The 19,456-nt window shown below is 40.5% G+C and overlaps 1 protein-coding gene across 2 annotated transcripts; it reads right to left on the reverse strand.

Annotated features, from left to right (window-relative positions):
• Positions 1-641: 641 nt before the first annotated feature.
• Positions 642-5,123, reverse strand: stmnd1 (stathmin domain containing 1). Of its 2 annotated transcripts, none has more exons than XM_086279814.1 (5): positions 5,081-5,123; positions 3,267-3,426; positions 2,103-2,242; positions 1,457-1,588; positions 642-1,336 (listed from the first exon to the last, which is right to left on the reverse strand). In XM_086279814.1, the coding sequence occupies exons 1-5, from the start codon at positions 5,081-5,083 to the stop codon at positions 926-928; spliced, it is 846 nt and encodes a 281-aa protein (XP_086135940.1). In that variant the 5' UTR covers positions 5,084-5,123; the 3' UTR covers positions 642-925. The 2 variants fall into 2 exon arrangements, with proteins under 2 accessions (XP_086135940.1, XP_086135939.1); XM_086279813.1 differs by lacking the exon at positions 5,081-5,123 and adding an exon at positions 4,529-5,026.
• Between the last annotated feature and the right edge of the window lie 14,333 nt (positions 5,124-19,456).

Consider the following 19,456-nt stretch of genomic DNA (forward strand, 5'->3'; position numbering starts at 1 on the left):
TATCACCAGGAACCTTGAACCACTGCAAACATTAAGTCCACTTTGTAAATGCTGTTTCCATATTGGCTGTTTTTAGAGAAATTAAAACTTAAAATATCTGTCAATCATTTGCCAGTCAGGCAAAGGAAAGTTGAAGGTCAAAGGTCAAGGAAACAGCTGAATGGCCACAGCAGTCACACTTAGGTTTCAGCCCTAACCTCTCATTCAAAAATATGTTTTGATGTTCTGGTTTTTTTTGTGGTTAACCTCTAAAGCTTTTACATTTTATGGATTGTAATAAATGACTGATTACACACTTGTTTTTCACACACTCTCTGAACCATAAAAAACGAGAAAATGGGGATTTCCTACTTTGCCTTAAACACATCTTTTTACACCAAGCCCTTCCTCACATGTTGCCAAAAGCACTCATGGCTTGTCTTATAGAAGAGGTGCGCTAACTCTTCTATAAGACAAGCTGCAGCACACATTTAACCCACTGAAACAGTGCCACCTTATGTCCAACAGAACAGCTGCACAGAGTACAACCTTCACAGCAACGTGAGAGGATAACACAGCAATTTCTCTCAGTTATAGTGAAAAAAACAAACAAAGACCAAACAACCAAAAGCACTCACAAAAATCGATTTGGTCTTTTGGTATGAAGTGCATCAATTAATCTTTATTAAAGTGTTCAGTGAGGTAAAATGCGTTGAATTTAATGGAAAACCCTCATGTTCCAATGTGCTTTCATGTTTTTCTTCTGCAAACCTTCACAGCTTCAACATTAAGTTCAGTCACACATTAAATATACATTGTACACATTGCTAATACATTTATTTTACAAGCTTAAACAACTCTCAACTGTGCAAAATGAATGTATTTTTGGCTTAGTTTCTCTTCCCGTACCCCCTTGTGCTGATTGATGGCTGATTTGTGCAATAGTTTAAAATACTTCTTCTTTGTCATCTGCATGTTGGAAGCTAGAATCACACTCCAGCTCCCCTGAGGCTGTGAACTCTTGCACCTGGGTCATCTCTTCTTCTTCTTCCTTTTCTCTACTCTCAACTTCCCTCTCTGCACCCTCCCCTCGGTGATCTCCTCCCTCCTCTCTCCTTTCTCTCTTCCCTGCCTTCTTCGCCTCTTCCTCGCACTCCCTTTTGTCATCTCCATCCTCTCTCACCCACTCTCCTCCCTCTGCAGCCTCACGCATCACCTGGCTGGGATGTGGTGCCGCTAGCGTCTCCACAGGGGTGATGGACATGTCTTTGTCTTTCTCGGTGCTGGAGATGATGGCGGGGACACGGACACGTGCAGACTTGCTCCTTAAACGCATCTTGAGCTTATCTTCTTTTAACTGAAAGAGAGTGGAGAGTGCAAGATTTTTTTTTTAAGAAAACTCTGGTAAAAAACAAAACAAATCAAAAGACATGACAGAGCTGAGGTGTTGGGGAAAATGGTCATGCAGACACGGCACCTTGCGTCTCTCTTCAGCCAGCCGGATCTTCTCTTCAAACTCTTCTCTGGTGTGTAGCTTCTGAGCTTTCTTCACCTTCAGAGACTCCAGTCTGGCAGGAGGCCTGCGCCAGGCACCTTCATTGTCGTCCAGCTGATGCATACAAACACAGAAAATGACAGAAAACACTTCATGCATCTTTTTAGACAGGCAACCTGTCTGTACCACGTCTCACGCCCTATGGCAGACGGGATAAGCTCCAGCCCCCAACCCCCCACACTCGTGACCCTGAATTTAATATGCAGAATGGAATGGACGGATAGTTTAGCTTATGAGTATGAGTTTATGGGCAAAGATGGAATCAGGCAGCTCATTTGTGCTTGGTTCATGGTGTTCTTCCTTATTTTCTTTTTCTTTAGTAAAAGTTTGTTGAACCGCAGCATTATTATGGATGCCACAGATTCAGGGACAGTAGCAGTCAGGCTATGGAAAAAGTTTTTATTTCGCTTTGTCAGATGTGTTGAGAAAAAAAAGCATCTTTTAGAATATGTACCCTGTTTATATCACTGTGCTTGTCTTTCTACTAAAAGTAAAGCTCCATTTGCAGTAAAGCTGTCAGATAACTGGCCTGTAAGGTCGTACCATGCTGTGCACACCAGGTACTCACCATGATGCTGTAAGCTTCTCCAACCCTGCTGCTCTTTTCTCTGTGCTGTTCCTTTGGGATGATGCCCTGATTCAGCAGTTCCTCCAGGATCTTGTGGGACTTCTGGCGTTCAGTTATTTCATTATCCCACAGAAGTACGTCTGGAAAAACAAACCAACAAAAAAACAAGAAATAAACAAACACATATTATACACTCAAGGACATCTTACAAGCAAATAAATAACAAAATCACAGTATAGATAAAATAACAGTTGAAGACATCATCGGAAAAAAAAGTCAATACATCACAGAATTAAAATAAAACGGAATAGGCAAGCTTAAACAGATGTGTTTTAACAGTGGTTATAGAGAGAGGGAGAGAATCAGTGTTCCGAATGTGATTTGGGAGCGAGTTCCAAAGATGAGGAGCCACTCGGTTGCCAGCTCTAATGCCCATGGTCGTCAGGAGTGCAGAAGGTATAATGAGAATGACAGAGGATGAGGAGCTCAGAGAACAGGATGGAGTGGTGATGTGCAAAAGATCAGGGAGACCTGGAGGTGAGAGATGGAGAGATAGAGAGACTTAAAGGGCTTAAAGGACCAGGGCTGTCTGTACTGTGAAGGTGCTGAAAACCAGATTCAATTTGCTCATAGAGATGACTGTTAGTAAGGTGACAGTAAGGTGATGGGTCTACACTCGATTTCTTAAGAGTTGGAATTATCACAGCTAGAGGTAAAGGAAAAAGGCAGAGATTAGGGAGAAATGGATAATGTCAGTTATTCAATGAGTGAGAGAGGAACAAAATAAACAGGATATAACTGCCTGAGTGGAAAGTGGGTCAAGGCAACAGGTAGAAGGTTAAGATTTATCAGCAAATCCAGATATTTTCTCAACAGTTGAGAGAGTGAAACTGGGAAAGAGGAAGGCAGATCACAGTGTGCAACATGTGGAATTATCTAGACCCATCTGCTGATGGACATTGCTCTTCTTGGTATTGAAAAAAAGGCCATGGAAATCCTAATATTCCATTCACCAGACTTGATTAATGTTCCATACATATATTCCATAAATATTAGCTGTAGACATGGCACCCTTAAAGTGGCCCATTTGTTCCTGATTTGTTTCTCTACAGCCTGATGAGTCAGACTACACACTCACTGTCCTGTGTAAATCTGTCCACTCACTTTCTCTGATGCTCTCTGATGTTAGAAGAGGGAGTGTTCGGGGCACTGCTCCAGGTATGTCACCAGGTATTTCTCTGTTCTCCATCACCACCCCGCTGTCTGCTGTGCCCTTTGACACAGCTGAGTCTCCACGACCGCTGACCTTACTTCCTGTGTCATCCTGACAGCACAGACACAGAAAATAAATGCAGAAAGGGGACATTATTAAATCCTGACATCATTCCTGTGGTATCACAGACATGAATTTGTCATGGTAACATCTGTGTTAACGTATTATCAATTTGTCATATAGGTTTACTTCACAGTCTCAATCAGCTACATTTTACAAAAAAAAAAGTACACCGAAATACATATTCACCTTTTATTTTCTTATAGTGTACACTGGTACTGATTAAACTAACCCGGCAGCATAAAACACAACTACAGTTTACTGCGCAAGTTCACAAGTCCAGTGTGAAATAAACCTACATAAAAAGTTGATTTCTTTGAGCCCCATATTGTATTTTTAAGGAATGCTTTTCAACTATGGTATAAACTATGAGGTTCGTGTGAAATATAAATTCATTCATGAGATTTAGAGGGGAAACCACTTTTATCAAATCTGTTGCAACTGACATGACCAAAAATGTGTCTTTTCATTTGTCTCTTCTTTTCTTTATTATAATCGTATAATAATAATAATAATACTAATAATGATATATATATGTATATATATAGATATATATGTGTATAAATAATCCACATTTTTGAAAACAACAACAAAAGTTGCATTAAGAATTAATTAATGGGAAACTGCAATGAGACGAAACTGGATTCTTCTTCAGCCTTTAAGAGCAAGCCCAAACTTTTAGTCTTTATAAAAAGTAAGATATATTAACACTGATATTGCCAAACTTTTTTTTTCTTTTTGCCTTGACACATCTGAAGCTGGTCTGATAGGACTTAACCATCATTACTCAGGTTCGTACCACAGAAGAAGAAGCATTGTGAAGGCACCTGCCCTTGTTGCCTTAACTTTATAGTTTATGTGAGAGAGTTGGGCTATACCAGTCTTTCAGCTTGCTGTTTTTCCAAAAAAAGGAACAAAATGTTTTTTTCCCCTGCTAGAGAGAAGACTTCATAATAAATATCTATGTTCAAAAGGAAAATTTCACTTCCCTTACAACTTTCTATGAATTTTCTTTAAAAACTGTCACAAACAAACACCAGCTCTAGCGTCCTGTCCCCGGTTTTACTAGTGGGTGGTGGGACACCCAGCCTACCTCGTCTCCATTCACTGTCAGCGTTTGGACCGCGGTGATCGTGGAGTTCATGCATCCCATTTTCACCTTAAAGCAACGATGTGAAGTCAATCCTTGAAATTCATAAACCACCAGCTGTGTTTTGTTTTCTGGATTTCTTGTTGTTGTCTATGTGTTATCGACTGTTGTAGATTTGCATTCCTTCACTCAGACACTGCAGTCTCCATGGGTCCCGTGCGTTGCTAGGGGCCGTTGCTACAATAAATCTGACCTGGTCAAAGAGGTGATACTGCAAAGTCTACGTACAATGATCAAATTCGTTCATTTCTGATCAAATTTGTGCTTGCATCGTCCTTAAATGAACTCGTATGACAAATTTGTTGTCGGACTTCTGTTTGGGAGTAGAGTCGACTACAAAAGTATAATAGTGCCAGAAATCACTAGACGTGCATGTTACCAGATTACCACAAACAGAGGGGCTTGGTAAATAATTCAGCCAGGAGTCAGTGTGCCAAAAATAATTATATAAAACATGACCCTGACACATAAAACACAACACACTGTTCCGCTTACCATTAATTTTTACTCAGATACCAAGTTTCAGTGCGTGTGACCTTCGTTTCCTAAAACAACAACAACATGAAAATAAAATGAATATAAGACGAACGGACAGTGACAAATATCAACAAATAAGATACGCTTTTAATAAGCAAGCAGGGCCGGCCCGTGGCATAGGCCGTATAGGCAAATGCTAAGGGCGCCGTCCATCAGGGGGCGCCACGCCAGTGCCACAAATGTTGAAAAAAAAAAAAAAGTTGGTACTATTATTTCTAAATACAAAAAATAATCCCACGTTAATTAAAATGCAAAGTAAAGCTTATTTAATAGAAATATTATTTGTTACAACATTACGCCCCCCGCACGGTGCGCCCCCTCCCTCCCCGTATCATGGTTCCTTTTGGACGTCACCACATCAAAAAATCAACACAAGATGTCAAAACGGCCAAAACTGTCAGGTGCCCAGGGAAGAAAAAAGAGAAAAGAAGAGGAGGAGAAACGAGAAAAAGACAGAGGTAGGTAACGTTAGCCTACATGAAATTATTTGTCTGAATGTGATAGTAACCTAAATTTTTAGCATTAAGCTAATGTTACATGATTCGCTAATTGCTAATCAATAAATAGCTAGTTAACTGTTTTAACGTCAGTTAATATTGTGGAGGGGGCTAAATTGTTATGGAAAATAATAATATAACGTTAGGTAATTACAGTACTCCCACCTTTCCTCATTTGTATTCATCTTTTAAGCAGGTGTTTTTTGTTTACATTGTTATTGCCTTCTGGTTAGCTAACGTTTACCCTGCAGGTAATAGTCACTTTTCCACCCCTGTATATATTATAGTTGTAAGCCTAGTTGTTAAAGTGCACATCATTAATGTTAATTAAGCAATATCACATGAGAGGGAATGCTGTTTTTTAATATGAGCACTGCTGTGATTCGGTCAAAGATAATCATAACATAACATTCTCATATGATATTATACTGTTACTTTGCATTCTGCTATTCAGCATTTCACTGTAATGATGACAATAAATTGAATCTAATCTAATTTGCATATCAGTTAACATCATACATATATCTCTTTGGTTTTTCATTTATATTATATAATTTCATTTTATTCCTGGAATCATATGTTTTTATTATTAGACTTTAATACTCAGTGGTGTCACATACTCCTCTCTTCAGATGCACTGTTGAAGTTTCTAAATCCCACCCCTGGGCCATCTACCACATCTACCGCTGCTGCCTCCACTTCAGCATCACAACCCACCAGTGATGCAGCTTTAGCAGCACAACCCAGCCATGATGCAGCAGCATCAAGCGGTCTTCCTGTTGCCTCCACCTCAGCAGCACAACCCACCAGTTTTGCAGCAGCATCAAGCGGTGTTATTGTATTTCATATATTAATTTTTTAATTTTTTGTATTCATTTATTTATTCATATATTTTTTTTATCTTGTTAATTATTCTGATTGTGAATTTGCTTTCTTTAAGTAAAAAAAAAAGGTCAAAGACAAAGCTATTCGGTTTCTTGTGAGTACATACACTACACTGCCGATGTAGGGGGGCGCCACCTGAAATCTTGCCTAGGGCGCCAGATTGGTTAGGGCCGGGCCTGTAAGCAAGATTAAAATAACAGTTCTTCTTTCTTGGGGAGAAGGTAACATGCAACTTTCTGTTTTTTTCCAGTTCTGAACAAAAACCACAAAAGGCAGTTGCCTAAGTATGGGCTTAATGAGGGTTATATAATATTGGACAGGTAGTCTGATATCCTCCTGAAAAGCAAGGGGAAAAAGCATCTTTCAGTTTAACTATTTTGTCTGCTGATACAACGGATAGGCTTGGTCAATTGTGGTACAATAGCCATTTGTATAAGAGGTAACATATGAGAGAGATACTCCCTACAGCTTATGACAAAATTTGATTCGATTTGATTGATGACCCTAATCATGACCTTTTGACCTCCCCCCCGGAAGTGTGTAATTTGATCCCCTAAGCGTGACGAATTGCAACCGGAGAAGGGAGGGGGAAACCCCCGGAAGTGTGTAATTTGATCCCCTAAGCGCGCCACCTGTTGCGCCACCTGTTGTTGGAAAAAAAAGAAAAAAGTTTTTAGAGGGAGGGAGGGGTCTGCGGCAGGGGAGGGGAATAAAAGCAGAGAGGAGGCCGTCACAATTTCTAGGCACAGACGCAAGATGGATCCTTTCATTCTGCAGCCCAGCAGCGTTCCTGTGTACTTGGACGGCGAAGAGATCTGCTCTCCCGAGGCCGCTAGCATGGGAGGCAGCAGCAGCGAGTGGTCCTCGTCGATTAAATCAAATCACTTTTTATTGTCACATCACATGTGCAGGCACACTGGCACAGCACATGCGAGTGAAATTCTTGTGTGCGAGCCCCACAAGCAACAGAGATGTGCAAACACAACAACACAAACGAGCAAAATACAAGAATGGCCAACCTGAAACTAATAAATATATGTACAATATATAATAGTGTATGCATTTCTGGATGTGTATACTAAATATTTTCCTACGTGTGTGTGTGTGTGTGTGTGTGTGTGTGTGTGTGTGTGTACACATTTTTACAAATTAAATAGTAAAAAAATAAAATAAAATAATAATAATAATAAAATATATAAAATATACAGAGTTGAATATGTGCAAAACAAGTGGCATTTATATACAGTGTGGAGTGCATAATGTTGAAGTTCCAGTAGTGAAGCTGAGGTGTCTATGACGTGTTCAGCAGTCTGATGGCCTGATGGAAGAAGCTGTCTCTCAGTCTGCTGGTACGGGACCGGATGCTGCAGAACCTCCTTCCTGATGGAAGCAGTCTGAACAGTTTATGGCTGGGGTGACTGGAGTCCTTGATGATCCTCCCCGCTTTCCTCAGGCACCGCTTCCTGTAGATGTCTTGGAGGGAGGGAAGCTCACCTCCAATTATCCGTTCAGAGCACCGCACTACTCGCTGGAGAGCTTTGCAGTTGTAGGCAGTGCTGTTGCCATACCAGGTGGTGATGCATCCAGTGAGGATGCTCTCAATGGCACAGCGATAGAAGGTCCTGAGGATGCGGGGGCTCATGCCGAATCTTTTCAGTCTCCTGAGAAAGAAGAGGCGCTGTTGCGCCTTCTTCACTGTTTTGTTTGTGTGTACTGACCACGTAAGATCCTCAGCCAGATGTACTCCAAGGAACCGGAAGCTGCTCACTCTCTCCACAGCAGCGCCGTTGATGGTGATGGGGGTGTGTACTTCTCTGCACCTCCGGAAGTCCACTATCAACTCCTTTGTCTTTGCGACGTTGAGGGTGAGATGGTTGTCTTGACACCAGTGGGTCAGGGCGCTGACCTCCTCCCTGTAAGCCGTCTCATCACCGTTGGTGATAAGACCCACCACTGTAGTGTCGTCCGCAAACTTCACAATGATGTTGGAGCTGTTAGTGGCTGTGCAGTCGTAGGTGTAGAGTGAGTACAGGAGAGGGCTCAGTACACACCCCTGTGGAGCACCAGTGTTCAGTGTGATGGGGGATGAGGTGATGCTGCCCAGTCTGACCACCTGGCGTCTGTCAGACAGGAAGCTAAGGATCCAGCTGCAGAGGGAGCTGCTCAGTCCTAGATCCTGCAGTTTCCTGTCCAGCTTCGAGGGAACGATGGTATTGAATGCTGAGCTGTAATCTACAAACAGCATCCTCACATACGTGTCTCTCTTCTCCAGGTGTGACAGGGCAGTGTGTAGTGTCAGGGCTATGGCATCATCAGTGGACCTGTTGTGGCGGTATGCAAACTGTAGAGGGTCCAGTGAGTCGGGTAGTGCAGAGCAGACGAAGTCCCTGACCAGCTTCTCGAAGCATTTGCTTACGATGGGGGTCAGGGCTACAGGTCGCCAGTCGTTCAATGAGGAGATGGTGGAGGATTTGGGTACAGGGACGATGGTGGCCATTTTGAAGCAGGCTGGGACTACAGACAGAGAGAGGGAAAGGTTGAAGATGTGCGTGAACACTCCAGCCAGCTGAGCCGCGCATGACCTGAGGACGCGGCCGGGAATCCCGTCCGGACCAGTAGCTTTGCGTGCGTTCACCTTCCTGAAGCACTTCCGCACATCCTCCTCAGACACAGTGTGCGCACTGACGTCATCCGCGGTGTGCACACTGTCCGGTCTCATGGTGTTCGCTGTGTCGAATTTAGCGTAGAATACGTTTAGATCCTCACACAGAGAGGCCGTGGTCTGCGGTGTGCTGGTTTTCCCTCTAAAGTCTGTGATTGTGTTTAGTCCCTGCCACATACTTATCAGATTATCAGCGACAGATTATCAGCGACACCCCCGTCACCGTCTACAGTAACTGATCCGAAGCAACAGCATATTTACTATGGAAGGCCTCGATCCAGACCTTGCGACCCTACCGGAAATACTCCGGAAGTGTCTAGTCATTTTCAGACCTGATGCGTCATGTTCCATAAGCATGAGGGGAGGGGTATGGTTGCCGGGGGGGGGGGGAGATCAGAGAGGGTTCCTGAAGCATAGGGGTGATGCAGCAGCAGTTGACTCTGTGCTGTATAGAGAGACAGAGCGGCAGTTAGTTTTCCACAAACTCATAGTTTGAATTCTGTTTCAATATTATGACAATTTTCTCTGTATTTCTTTTTTTTTTCTTTTTTTTTTTACAATAGCGGATGTAATTTTACTTTCTTAAGCTGCACCGGCGCTTGTAATGGGGAAAAAAAGAGTGACTTCCTATTGCCTGTAGAGAACAGTTTCTTTCAATAGTATTTTATTTTCCTATAATACAGAAGAGAGATATTCCCATACAGTTTATGACAAAATTTAATCCGAAGTGATTGATGGCCCTAATCACGACCTTTTGACCCCCCCCTCCCCCCCCGGAAGTGTGTAATGAGCGTGACGAATTGCATCCGGAGAAGGGGGGGTGGGAAACCCCCCGCATCCGGAGAAGGGAGGAGGGAACCCCGGAAGCGCGCCAGCGTGTCGAATTGCATCCTGAGAAGGGAGGGGGAAACCTCCGGAAGCGCGCCATCTGTTGTTAAGCGTGTCGAATTGCATCCTGAGAAGGGAAGGGAGGGGGGAAACCTCCGGAAGCGCGCCATCTGTTGGAGGAGAATAAAAAAGCAGAGAGGTGGAGTCCGTCACAATTTCTAAGGCACAGACGCAAGATGGATTTCCTTCTGCAGCCCGGCAGCGTTCCTGTGTCCGATGAGATCTGCTCTCCCAAAGAAGAAGGCTTTGAATATGACATATTCAAATACAGCATATTTACTATGGAAGGCCTCGATCCGGACCTTATGACCCTACCTTATGATTTTGACTGTGTAATTATTGTTGGGGATTTTAACATTCATGTGGACAACCCTCAGGACAAAGGGACTAAAGACCTGAGTAACACTCTGGGCAACTTTGGGCTGACTCAGCATGTAACAGAGGCCACACATAATAGAGGACACACTCTAGACCTACTGATCTCCAAAGGCCTGAGCATTTCAAAGGTTACTGTGTCTGATGTGGGCCTGTCTGATCATTACTGTGTTTTCTTTGAAAGTAAAATCTCAGCCCACACAAATATATCAACAACAGTGATCACAAAACGGTGTATAACTGAACACAGTAGTGCAATTTTTAACCAGGTCTTCCCATTAACACCTGACCTGCCCAGAGGGTCAGTCAATGAGCTCGTCAATAGCTTCAATGCTAACATGTTAAATGTAATGGACACTATTGCTCCCATTAAGGTGAAGGTTATCTCTGGAAGGAAAAAGTCTCCATGGAGAAACTCCACACTGGTGAAAAATGAAAAAAGAGAGTGTAGGAAAGCTGAGCGCAGATGGAGAAAAACAAACCTCCAGGTTCATTATGACATTTATAAAGAGAAACTTCACAATTATAATTTACAACTGAGGAATGCAAGGAGGTCCTACTTCTCTGACATCATCACTAAAAACAGCCATAATGCTCGGGTCTTATTTTCTACAGTTGACAGGTTAACAAACCCTCCTGTGTCAGTGGCAGCTGAACTTCATTCGACCATGGCCTGCAATGACTTTGCCAAATTCTTCACTGAAAAAATCCAAAAAATTAGACAAGCAATTGGTACATCAACAGCAGATCCAGGATATGTACTGTGTCCACCAAAAAACTGTTTAAACACCATGAAACAGTTTCAACCTATTAACAGCAAAGACCTGGAGGACATCTTAGGTCAACTGAACTCCTCCTCCTGCTGTTTAGATGTCCTGCCAACAAGTTTTTTCAAAAAGGTCTCAAAGACTTTAGAGTCAGACCTGTTACAGATCGTCAACTTTTCTTTATTATCAGGTGTGTTTCCAGAACCACTAAAAACTGCTGTAATCAAACCTATACTGAAAAAGGACAATCTTGACAAGACACAAATGAACAACTACAGGCCGATCTCAAATCTCCCGTTTTTAAGTAAGATCATTGAAAAAGCAGTTTCTCAACAGCTCAGTTACTTCTTAAAACAGAATAATTGCTACGATGCCTTCCAGTCAGGTTTTAGACAGAACCACAGCACTGAAACCGCTCTGACCAAAGTGTTTAATGACATATGTCTGAATACAGACAGTGGAAAAATGTCAGTCCTAGTTTTACTGGATCTCAGTGCAGCATTTGATACAGTTGACCACAACATATTACTCAAACGACTGGAGAACTGGACAGGTCTTTCAGGAACTGTACTAAACTGGTTCAAAACATACTTAGAAAACAGGAAATACTTTGTATCAATAGGTAACTTCACATCTGAGCAGACAAGTATTACATGTGGAGTTCCCCAAGGTTCCATCTTGGGACCCCTTCTGTTTAACATCTACATGCTCCCACTGGCACAGATTATAAACAACAACAAAATAAACTATCACAGCTATGCAGATGACACACAAATATATATCACAATGTCACCAGGAGACCGAGGCCCTGTACAGGCTCTTGGTAAATGCATTGAGGAAATCAATGACTGGTTGTGCCACAATTTTCTCCAGCTAAACAAAAACAAAACTGAGGTAATAGTCTTTGGCGCCAAAGAAAAACGATTACAGGTCACCAGAGAACTTCAATCTATACATCTAAAAACCACAAACCAGGCGAGAAATTTGGGTGTAGTGATGGATGCAGACCTAAACTTAGAAAAACACATTAAGACAATAACAAAGTCAGCTTACTATCACCTCAAGAATATATCAAGGATAAAAGATCTGATATCTCAACAGGACCTGGAAAAACTAGTCCATGCATTCATCTTTAGTAGGCTTGATTACTGTAACAGCATCTTTACAGGTCTACCTAAAAAATCAGTCAGACAACTACAGCTCATTCAGAACTCTGCTGCTCGAGTCCTCACTAAGACCAAAAAAGTGGACCACATCAGTCCAGCTCTGAGGTCCTTACACTGGCTGCCTGTCCGTCAGAGGATAGACTTTAAAGTTCTGATGCTGGCCTATAAAGCTCTGAATGGTTTAGGACCAAAATACATCAATGACCTCCTGACCCAGTATGAACCTTCCAGATCCCTCAGGTCATCTGGATCCGGTCTTTTATCAGTTCCCAGAGTCAGAACCAGACACGGAGAAGCTGCATTCAGCTTTTATGCTCCTTATATCTGGAACAAACTCCCAGAAAGCCTCAGATCAGCTGAAACACTCAGTTTATTTAAATCCAGGTTGAAGACTCACCTGTTCTCAGCTGCATTTGAATAAAGCACCAAATCCACACTTTAAGCTTAAATTTCAAAACTTACATTTAACTACTGATTTTATCTACTGTTCTGATTTTATCTGTTTTGATTTTATATACTGTCTTGTTTGTTTGTTTGTTAATTAGTTAGTTAGTTTATTTGCTTGTTTTAATCAATTTTAAATCATGCTTTTTATTTGTTCTTGTTTCTAATGTCTCTGTAAAGCACTTTGAATCACCTTGTTGTTGAATTGTGCTATACAAATAAACTTGCCTTGCCTTGCCTTGCCTTACCGGAAATACTCCGGAAGTGTCTAGTCATTTTCAGACCTGATGCGTCATGTTCCCTAAGCACAGCGGTGATGCAGCAGATGATTCTGTGATGTATAGAGAGACAGAGCGGCAGCTAGTTTTCCGCAAACTCATAGTCTGAATTCTGTTTCAATATTATGACAATTTTCTCTGTTTTTTTTTACAATAGCGGGTGTAATTTTACTTTCTTAAGCTGCACCGGCGTTTGTAATGGAAATAAAGAGTGACTTCCTGTAGAGATTTCAATAGTATTTTATTTTCCTATAATACAGACGCTGTAAAAAAAACCTTTAAGATACACCATAGCTTGTGATGAAAAGAAGAACTTTCTATCCGCTTGTAACCTACAGGCTGCCTATGTGTAAAAAACGAATAAATATCCCTTAGTGAATACTACTTTTCCTTTTGAGAGACTGAAAAACAAACCATAATTGCAGCGACAGGCGATCTTGTTTCACACACACACACACACACACACACACACACACACACACACACACACACACACACACACACACACACACACACACACACACACACACACACACACCCCGCGGGCCAAGGAGGAGTTTTTTTCTTCAATACTTTAACAATAAGTTTTCTCAATAGATAGAAAATGAAAATGAGGAGTCAACAGCCGATATTATCAGTGCTTGTAACCCGGTAAATAATTTCGTACATCTCCCCATAAAACAAGTCTTAGTGGAAAAAAGCTCATATTCGAATAAGTTTATTAAAGCACCCCCCTCTGTGGGAAAGAGTCAACCATGAGGCGAGTTTTGTCAACAGCAATTGTCCATTTGGTAAAACAAATATCCGCCTCAAAGTCGTATTTTACCGTTGCAGAATGTGGAAAACAGACGGCGTTCGCAAGAAGGCACACACACACACACACACACACACACACACACACCGCGGGCCAAGGAGGAGTTTTTTTCTTCAATACTTTAACAATAAGTTTTCTCAATAGATAGAAAATGAAAATGAGGAGTCAACAGCCGATATTATCAGTGCTTGTAACCCGGTAAATAATTTCGTACATCTCCCCATAAAACAAGTCTTAGTGGAAAAAAGCTCATATTCAAATAAGTTTATTCCCCTCTGTGGGAAAGAGTTTTTTTCTCAGAGTCAACCATGAGGCGAGTTTTGTCAACAGCAAGAACAACTGTTGCCCATAAAGTAAAACAAATATCCGCCTCTAAGTCGTATTTTACCGTTGCAGAATGTGGAAAACAGACAGCCCTCACAGGAGGCACCCAGGGGCCCACCTCACACACCATAGTTAAAATATTTAAATTTCAACTAAATTTGTAGTAATGATCGGATTTCCTCACTTATCTACACCACACTCCTTGTCCTTGATTTCTTATCGTTTCTTATCGTTCCTCTGTCCCTTAATAGAAACCACATATATAGAAACTATCCTCCCTTTCAGTTGTCTTTTGCACTTCCATATCGCAAAGCAGTTACTGTAGGTTATTTTCTGCTTATGCATTAATGTAATTAATTAACTTATTTATCCTTAAGTAAGGTAATGACTTGAGTTCTAATGCTTTTTGTCTCTTGAGTTAGCTGTCAATGTGGGATTTTTTTCCCCTTTTGTCCAGTTAAAGCTGCCTTTCATTCTTCAACACAGCTTAAACTCTAATAGGTAAGCTTTCTTGTAATTTCTTAGTTCTGCAGGCTTCTTGAAAGACATCCGAGACTCTTCTTTGGATGCTGGCTGCCTTTTGTTTTGTTTTCTGTCAAGATGATCCCACACTGCTTCGATTATCTTGAGGTTCGAACCCTGGAGAGATCAATCCATGACTGATGTGTTGTTTCATCCAGGCATACTTTGACTACATTGGCAGTATGTTTGCGATCATTGTCGTACTGAAAAATGAAGTTGAAGCCAATCAGACACTACGTGGTATTACATGGTCGATCAAAATCTGGTGGAACTTTTCTACATTCATAATTTGATTAATTTGGATAAGAGCTCCAACAACACTGGCTGAAATCCAGCCTCAAAGCACGGTAGAGTATCCACGCTGTGTTAAAGACGGCTATAGACATTCACTGTTGTATCTCTCTTCGGACCTCTTCCATGCATATTTCAAATTTGGATTCATTACTCCATAAGACATATTACAGCTGATTTCTTTTTCCAGTCAATTTCTTGTGTAATTTGGCACACCTCAGCCTTATTTTTCTCTGTTCTCCTTCCTTAAGAATGGCTTATTAACAGCCACCCTTCCAACTCAGATAACTTTTGATGAGGTTTCATGAAATGTTTACAGCACTTGAGTTACTCGCCACGGCCATCCTAAATGCTAAAAACACTAAACTTTAATTCTAAATTACGTAATTAACGTTAACCAGAAAAAACAAGCCAAAGTCGAAATGTTGCTGAGCTGACCTGTGGTATGCTATGTCTTCTAAAGCACGTATAATGTAAACAGAACTGGTCTTTGCACAGAAGCCTGTGGAGCTTCATAATTAACCTCAGTGTGTGAAGAGGACTCTCCATTTAATAATAGCTGTAATAAAATGTTCTGGCCGACGGTGTTAAACGCTGCACTTGGGTCTAGCAGGGAAGATTTCAACTTTTCAATACGAATGAAGGCTGAAAACTGATTAGATTAATGTCTGATGATCTTTTCTGTGCTTCTTCAAGTTTGTAACACCAAACATATTAAAGGATGATGTAAGGCTCACAGGAAGAGTTTAATTAGACACACATTTACTATTTTTCTTTATACTCTTTCTTTCTTGACATGTTTAATATGATTACTATCAGAGGAAAAAATGAACCTTGTGTAGTCTAAAAACTTTTTTATTTAATCAAACTGTAATGTTGTTGAACTCTGACGGACGTGTCTTTTAATCTTGTCAACAAATCCTTAATCATCTAAATCTGCCATTTATCATCTTGTAAAATGTTCCCTCTGCTTCTGTTGCACATCTCCCTGGACACTCTCTGCTTCACCAGCCCTGTGCAGGTGGTCCAACCCCTGCCTGCCTCCTTAAACTGGGGTGTTTAAATCTCTTTACCTGATTTTGTTACCACAAACTTCACACAAAGTTTGTGGTAACAAAATCAAACTGACGAGGATCTCGTTTGAAAAACACACACACTCACGAGACAAAATAAAAACAGACTGCTCAAAGCAAAAGCAGAGCCCTCACAGCTGGTAGTACAAACACAGTGACAACATGCGTATTAGATACCCTCAGTGCCAAAAGCATAAATATGAAAAAATGTGATCACCAAGAATATCCTAAAAATGGCATTGAGGTGGGTGTTACAGTAAAGAAAAAAAAAAGTAGCCAAATTTTCATCGGAAAATGTTGAATTTTAGTAAAAACAATGCTCTGTAGTTTGATACTGTCGTTACAGACAAAGCAGATGTTTAAAGCCTTTGGACGCACATTTGAAATGCACTCATTCTCCTTATCAGCTGGAAACATTAAAGCCGTAAAATGACTTTTTCAAACGGATAAAAACTATTGAACAGCAGCAATGTTGAGCCTGTTCCAAAATTTGAATGTACATGTGTTGAAGGTGCGGGTCTTGTTGAATTATTAAACATACTTTCTTTAATTTTTCGAGCCACAAAAACAACAACTTTTAATTTTCTTCTGCTTGAGTCTCGGCCTCGGGTAGCTCTACTTATCATTGCTCAGTCAGTCGTCTGTTTGTGCTACTTTTTTTCAAGGAGCAGTGGATTATTGGTAAGGGTGACTTTATGTGTTTAGCTACTTAAGTGGAAGTACTGTGGAAAGTTTTACCTTACATACATAGATCTACCAGTACAGCTTCTGAGGTAACTGTTTACAAAATGTTATAATCTATTCAAAGGTTCTTTGCAATTTTACATTGATAAACATTATCCTTAACACATTTGGCCCACATAAAGTACTATGGCCATCACACGGTCATTTAGAATTGTTTAAATAACTCGTGTCTTAAGTCCTTCCATCAAACAGAAAATTAAAAAAAAAAAAAACATGGTTCACTTTTACATCACAAAATGTTAGAAATATAAGCCGTTCATAACAACCTGAAAGGCTGGGAGTTTAAAATGCAAACCGATGGAAGCAGAAGTAGAAGACTATAATGTCTCAGAGCACACGGTGTCTATTAATGTGTAGACATGTATAAATAAGAGCTTAATAAAGATGCTTAATTTCTTAAGAAATAAACAGGTGGAGTGATCTTTATCAAAAGTGGATGTTGCATCTGTGGCTAAACCCCTGTACCCAAAAAAACTTTAAAAATCTACTGTGTGTGAGGCTGTGTAAGTAAAGCTTGCCCTTCACACCTGTGTGTAATAAACCATTTGTTGGGGGGTTGTGGATTTGGCACCTCAGCATTGTGAAAGTGGGGAAACATGTTTCTGGCTGTGCATAAGATTCCTCCTTACAACTTAGAATCTCAGTTCTAAATGAAATTCAGATGTTTTTTTTAAGTATGGCTAATGTATTATTTGACTTCTAAGGCACGCACACACACACACACACACACACACACACACACACACACACACACACACACACAAGAACAACACAGAGAAGAAGAAGAGGGGGTCGTTTTACTACACATCATAAAAACGCAATCATTCATCTTCCAACTGTATCTTTCTGTTCTGGCTTTAGAGTCATAGGTTGTTTACTGAGCCGTACTTTGGGAGTCATACTGTTGTGATACTGAGGAGAAAAGGGTAAGGTTTGATAGACTAAACCATTACACACACATAACTTGAAAAACCTAAAGAGTGTGTGAGACTGCTAGCTGTGTTGTTCAGCATTAAACTCATCTACAAATGTGTTAGTAAAGAGCGACTTGTACTTCTGTTCCATTAAGCAACGGTTTAACAAATTTCACTGCAAACTATAAAAGGAATCTGGATTTATATAGAACATAGTAGTGATGGATTAAGTGCAGGAAACACTAGTATAAGGTGTCTATTGAACAAATCTCCTTCAGCGTTCAAAATGACCAAAGTGAGGCCTACAGGCGTTTCTCTCGGTTGGTTGTGTTCAGGGAAAAAGCAGCTAAATACACTGAGACTGCTCCGCATTGTTAGTGAGTTAACTCTGGATATCTGTAGGTTTTGTCAAACTTGGAGTGAACAAAAGCAGAAAAACAGTAAAAGATGCAGACAGTGAAAGTCTGGTTTATTTCATGAACACAATGAAACATTTTACAGTCCACAGAGCAAAGTAGCATACATGATAAATAGATACACATAACATGAGAAGTAAAACTCGTCGTCTTACCACATGTTATATTCTGTAAACTTAAAATAACCACAGAAATTAGAGTTTAGTGTTTTAAAGTCATTATTAAAAACATGAGTCAACATTACTGAAGTGACGCTTTAACGATGCGTCTTATCACCGTGTTTATGATGATAAAACATGTTCTCTCGTTAGTAGTTGTCTGCGCTGTCACTTGTCATGAAAATGTCCAGAGCCAGGGTTCCTCTTTAATCACCATTGATCATTAATAGGGTCACAAAAGATTTGTCACATTATCCCCATAAACAAAATGCTTTTATAGAAATCATTGTGATACAAATATTTAGATTCTTGATTCACAATGTGCACGAACTCAAAATCTTTAGAGGTTCATATTTATAAAGTATCGCAAATAATACATTTATACCATTGTATGAGCTACACTTCTTGTAAAAACTGATTGAAAAAAGCTCCTGTCGTGACCTTCCTTCTGTGAGGACACACACACACACACAGAGAGAGAGAGGGGGAAGATCATTAGGATTGGAGGCGTTTTTGGATTTTCACTTATTGTTGGCTTTACAGTCACATAAAATTCATTCCAATTTTTTTGCCTTTGCTTCAATTAAGGTGTTTCTTTAAATCTACAGCAGCTTCCTTTTCAAAAAGTTTACTGACATAGTAAGGAAGTAGCTAGGGAACTCAGTAAGTATGAGCAACAACAGCTTAGGGACTGTTTCTACAATAAAGAGGAATTCATCATCATCTGCAGTTCATCAAAAAAAAAAAAAAAGTGCCATTAAAAACAATTCAGCAGATCCTCAAAGTATGGATACAATCTGTTTTCAGCTGTAGAGGTACGCTTCATGTACTTATCAACATGCAGTTTAGAGGCTTGCATTAGAGTGCTTTGGTACTTGGGCCTCTTTTATTTAGCACGGTTATACCATTGTGTATTTAGCTATATAAATATGCTCAAGAGTCTATTGTATGTTTGTCATGCAATTAAAAATTCAAAAATATAATTTTTAAATCAGTAACTTTGCAAATTTAGAGGAAATGTTTTTGGATAACAAATGTGTCACATTTTCAACAGGGTTTGAATAATCAGCGTTAACACAGAGACATTTATGCGCTGGGTATAACAGACATCCTTAC

Source organism: Aulonocara sp. 'chitande type north' Nkhata Bay, linkage group LG22 (assembly GCF_057382095.1).
Source record: "Aulonocara sp. 'chitande type north' Nkhata Bay isolate Kocher_YH1m ecotype deep benthic linkage group LG22, A_spYH_male_GT1.1, whole genome shotgun sequence".
Classification (NCBI taxonomy): domain Eukaryota; kingdom Metazoa; phylum Chordata; class Actinopteri; order Cichliformes; family Cichlidae; genus Aulonocara; species Aulonocara sp. 'chitande type north' Nkhata Bay.

What these genes read in the sequence shown, in the direction of transcription:
- stmnd1 (XM_086279813.1), bottom strand. Translation starts at nt 4,588, where the DNA reads ATGGGATGCATGAACTCCACGATCACCGCGGTCCAAACGCTGACAGTG. An exon ending in GAGAAGCTTACAGCATCATG is followed by an intron (nt 1,589 to 2,102) that starts GTGAGTACCTGG and finishes TGTATGCATCAG; the next exon opens with CTGGACGACAATGAAGGTGC. An exon ending in TGGCTGAAGAGAGACGCAAG is followed by an intron (nt 1,337 to 1,456) that starts GTGCCGTGTCTG and finishes ACTCTCTTTCAG; the next exon opens with TTAAAAGAAGATAAGCTCAA.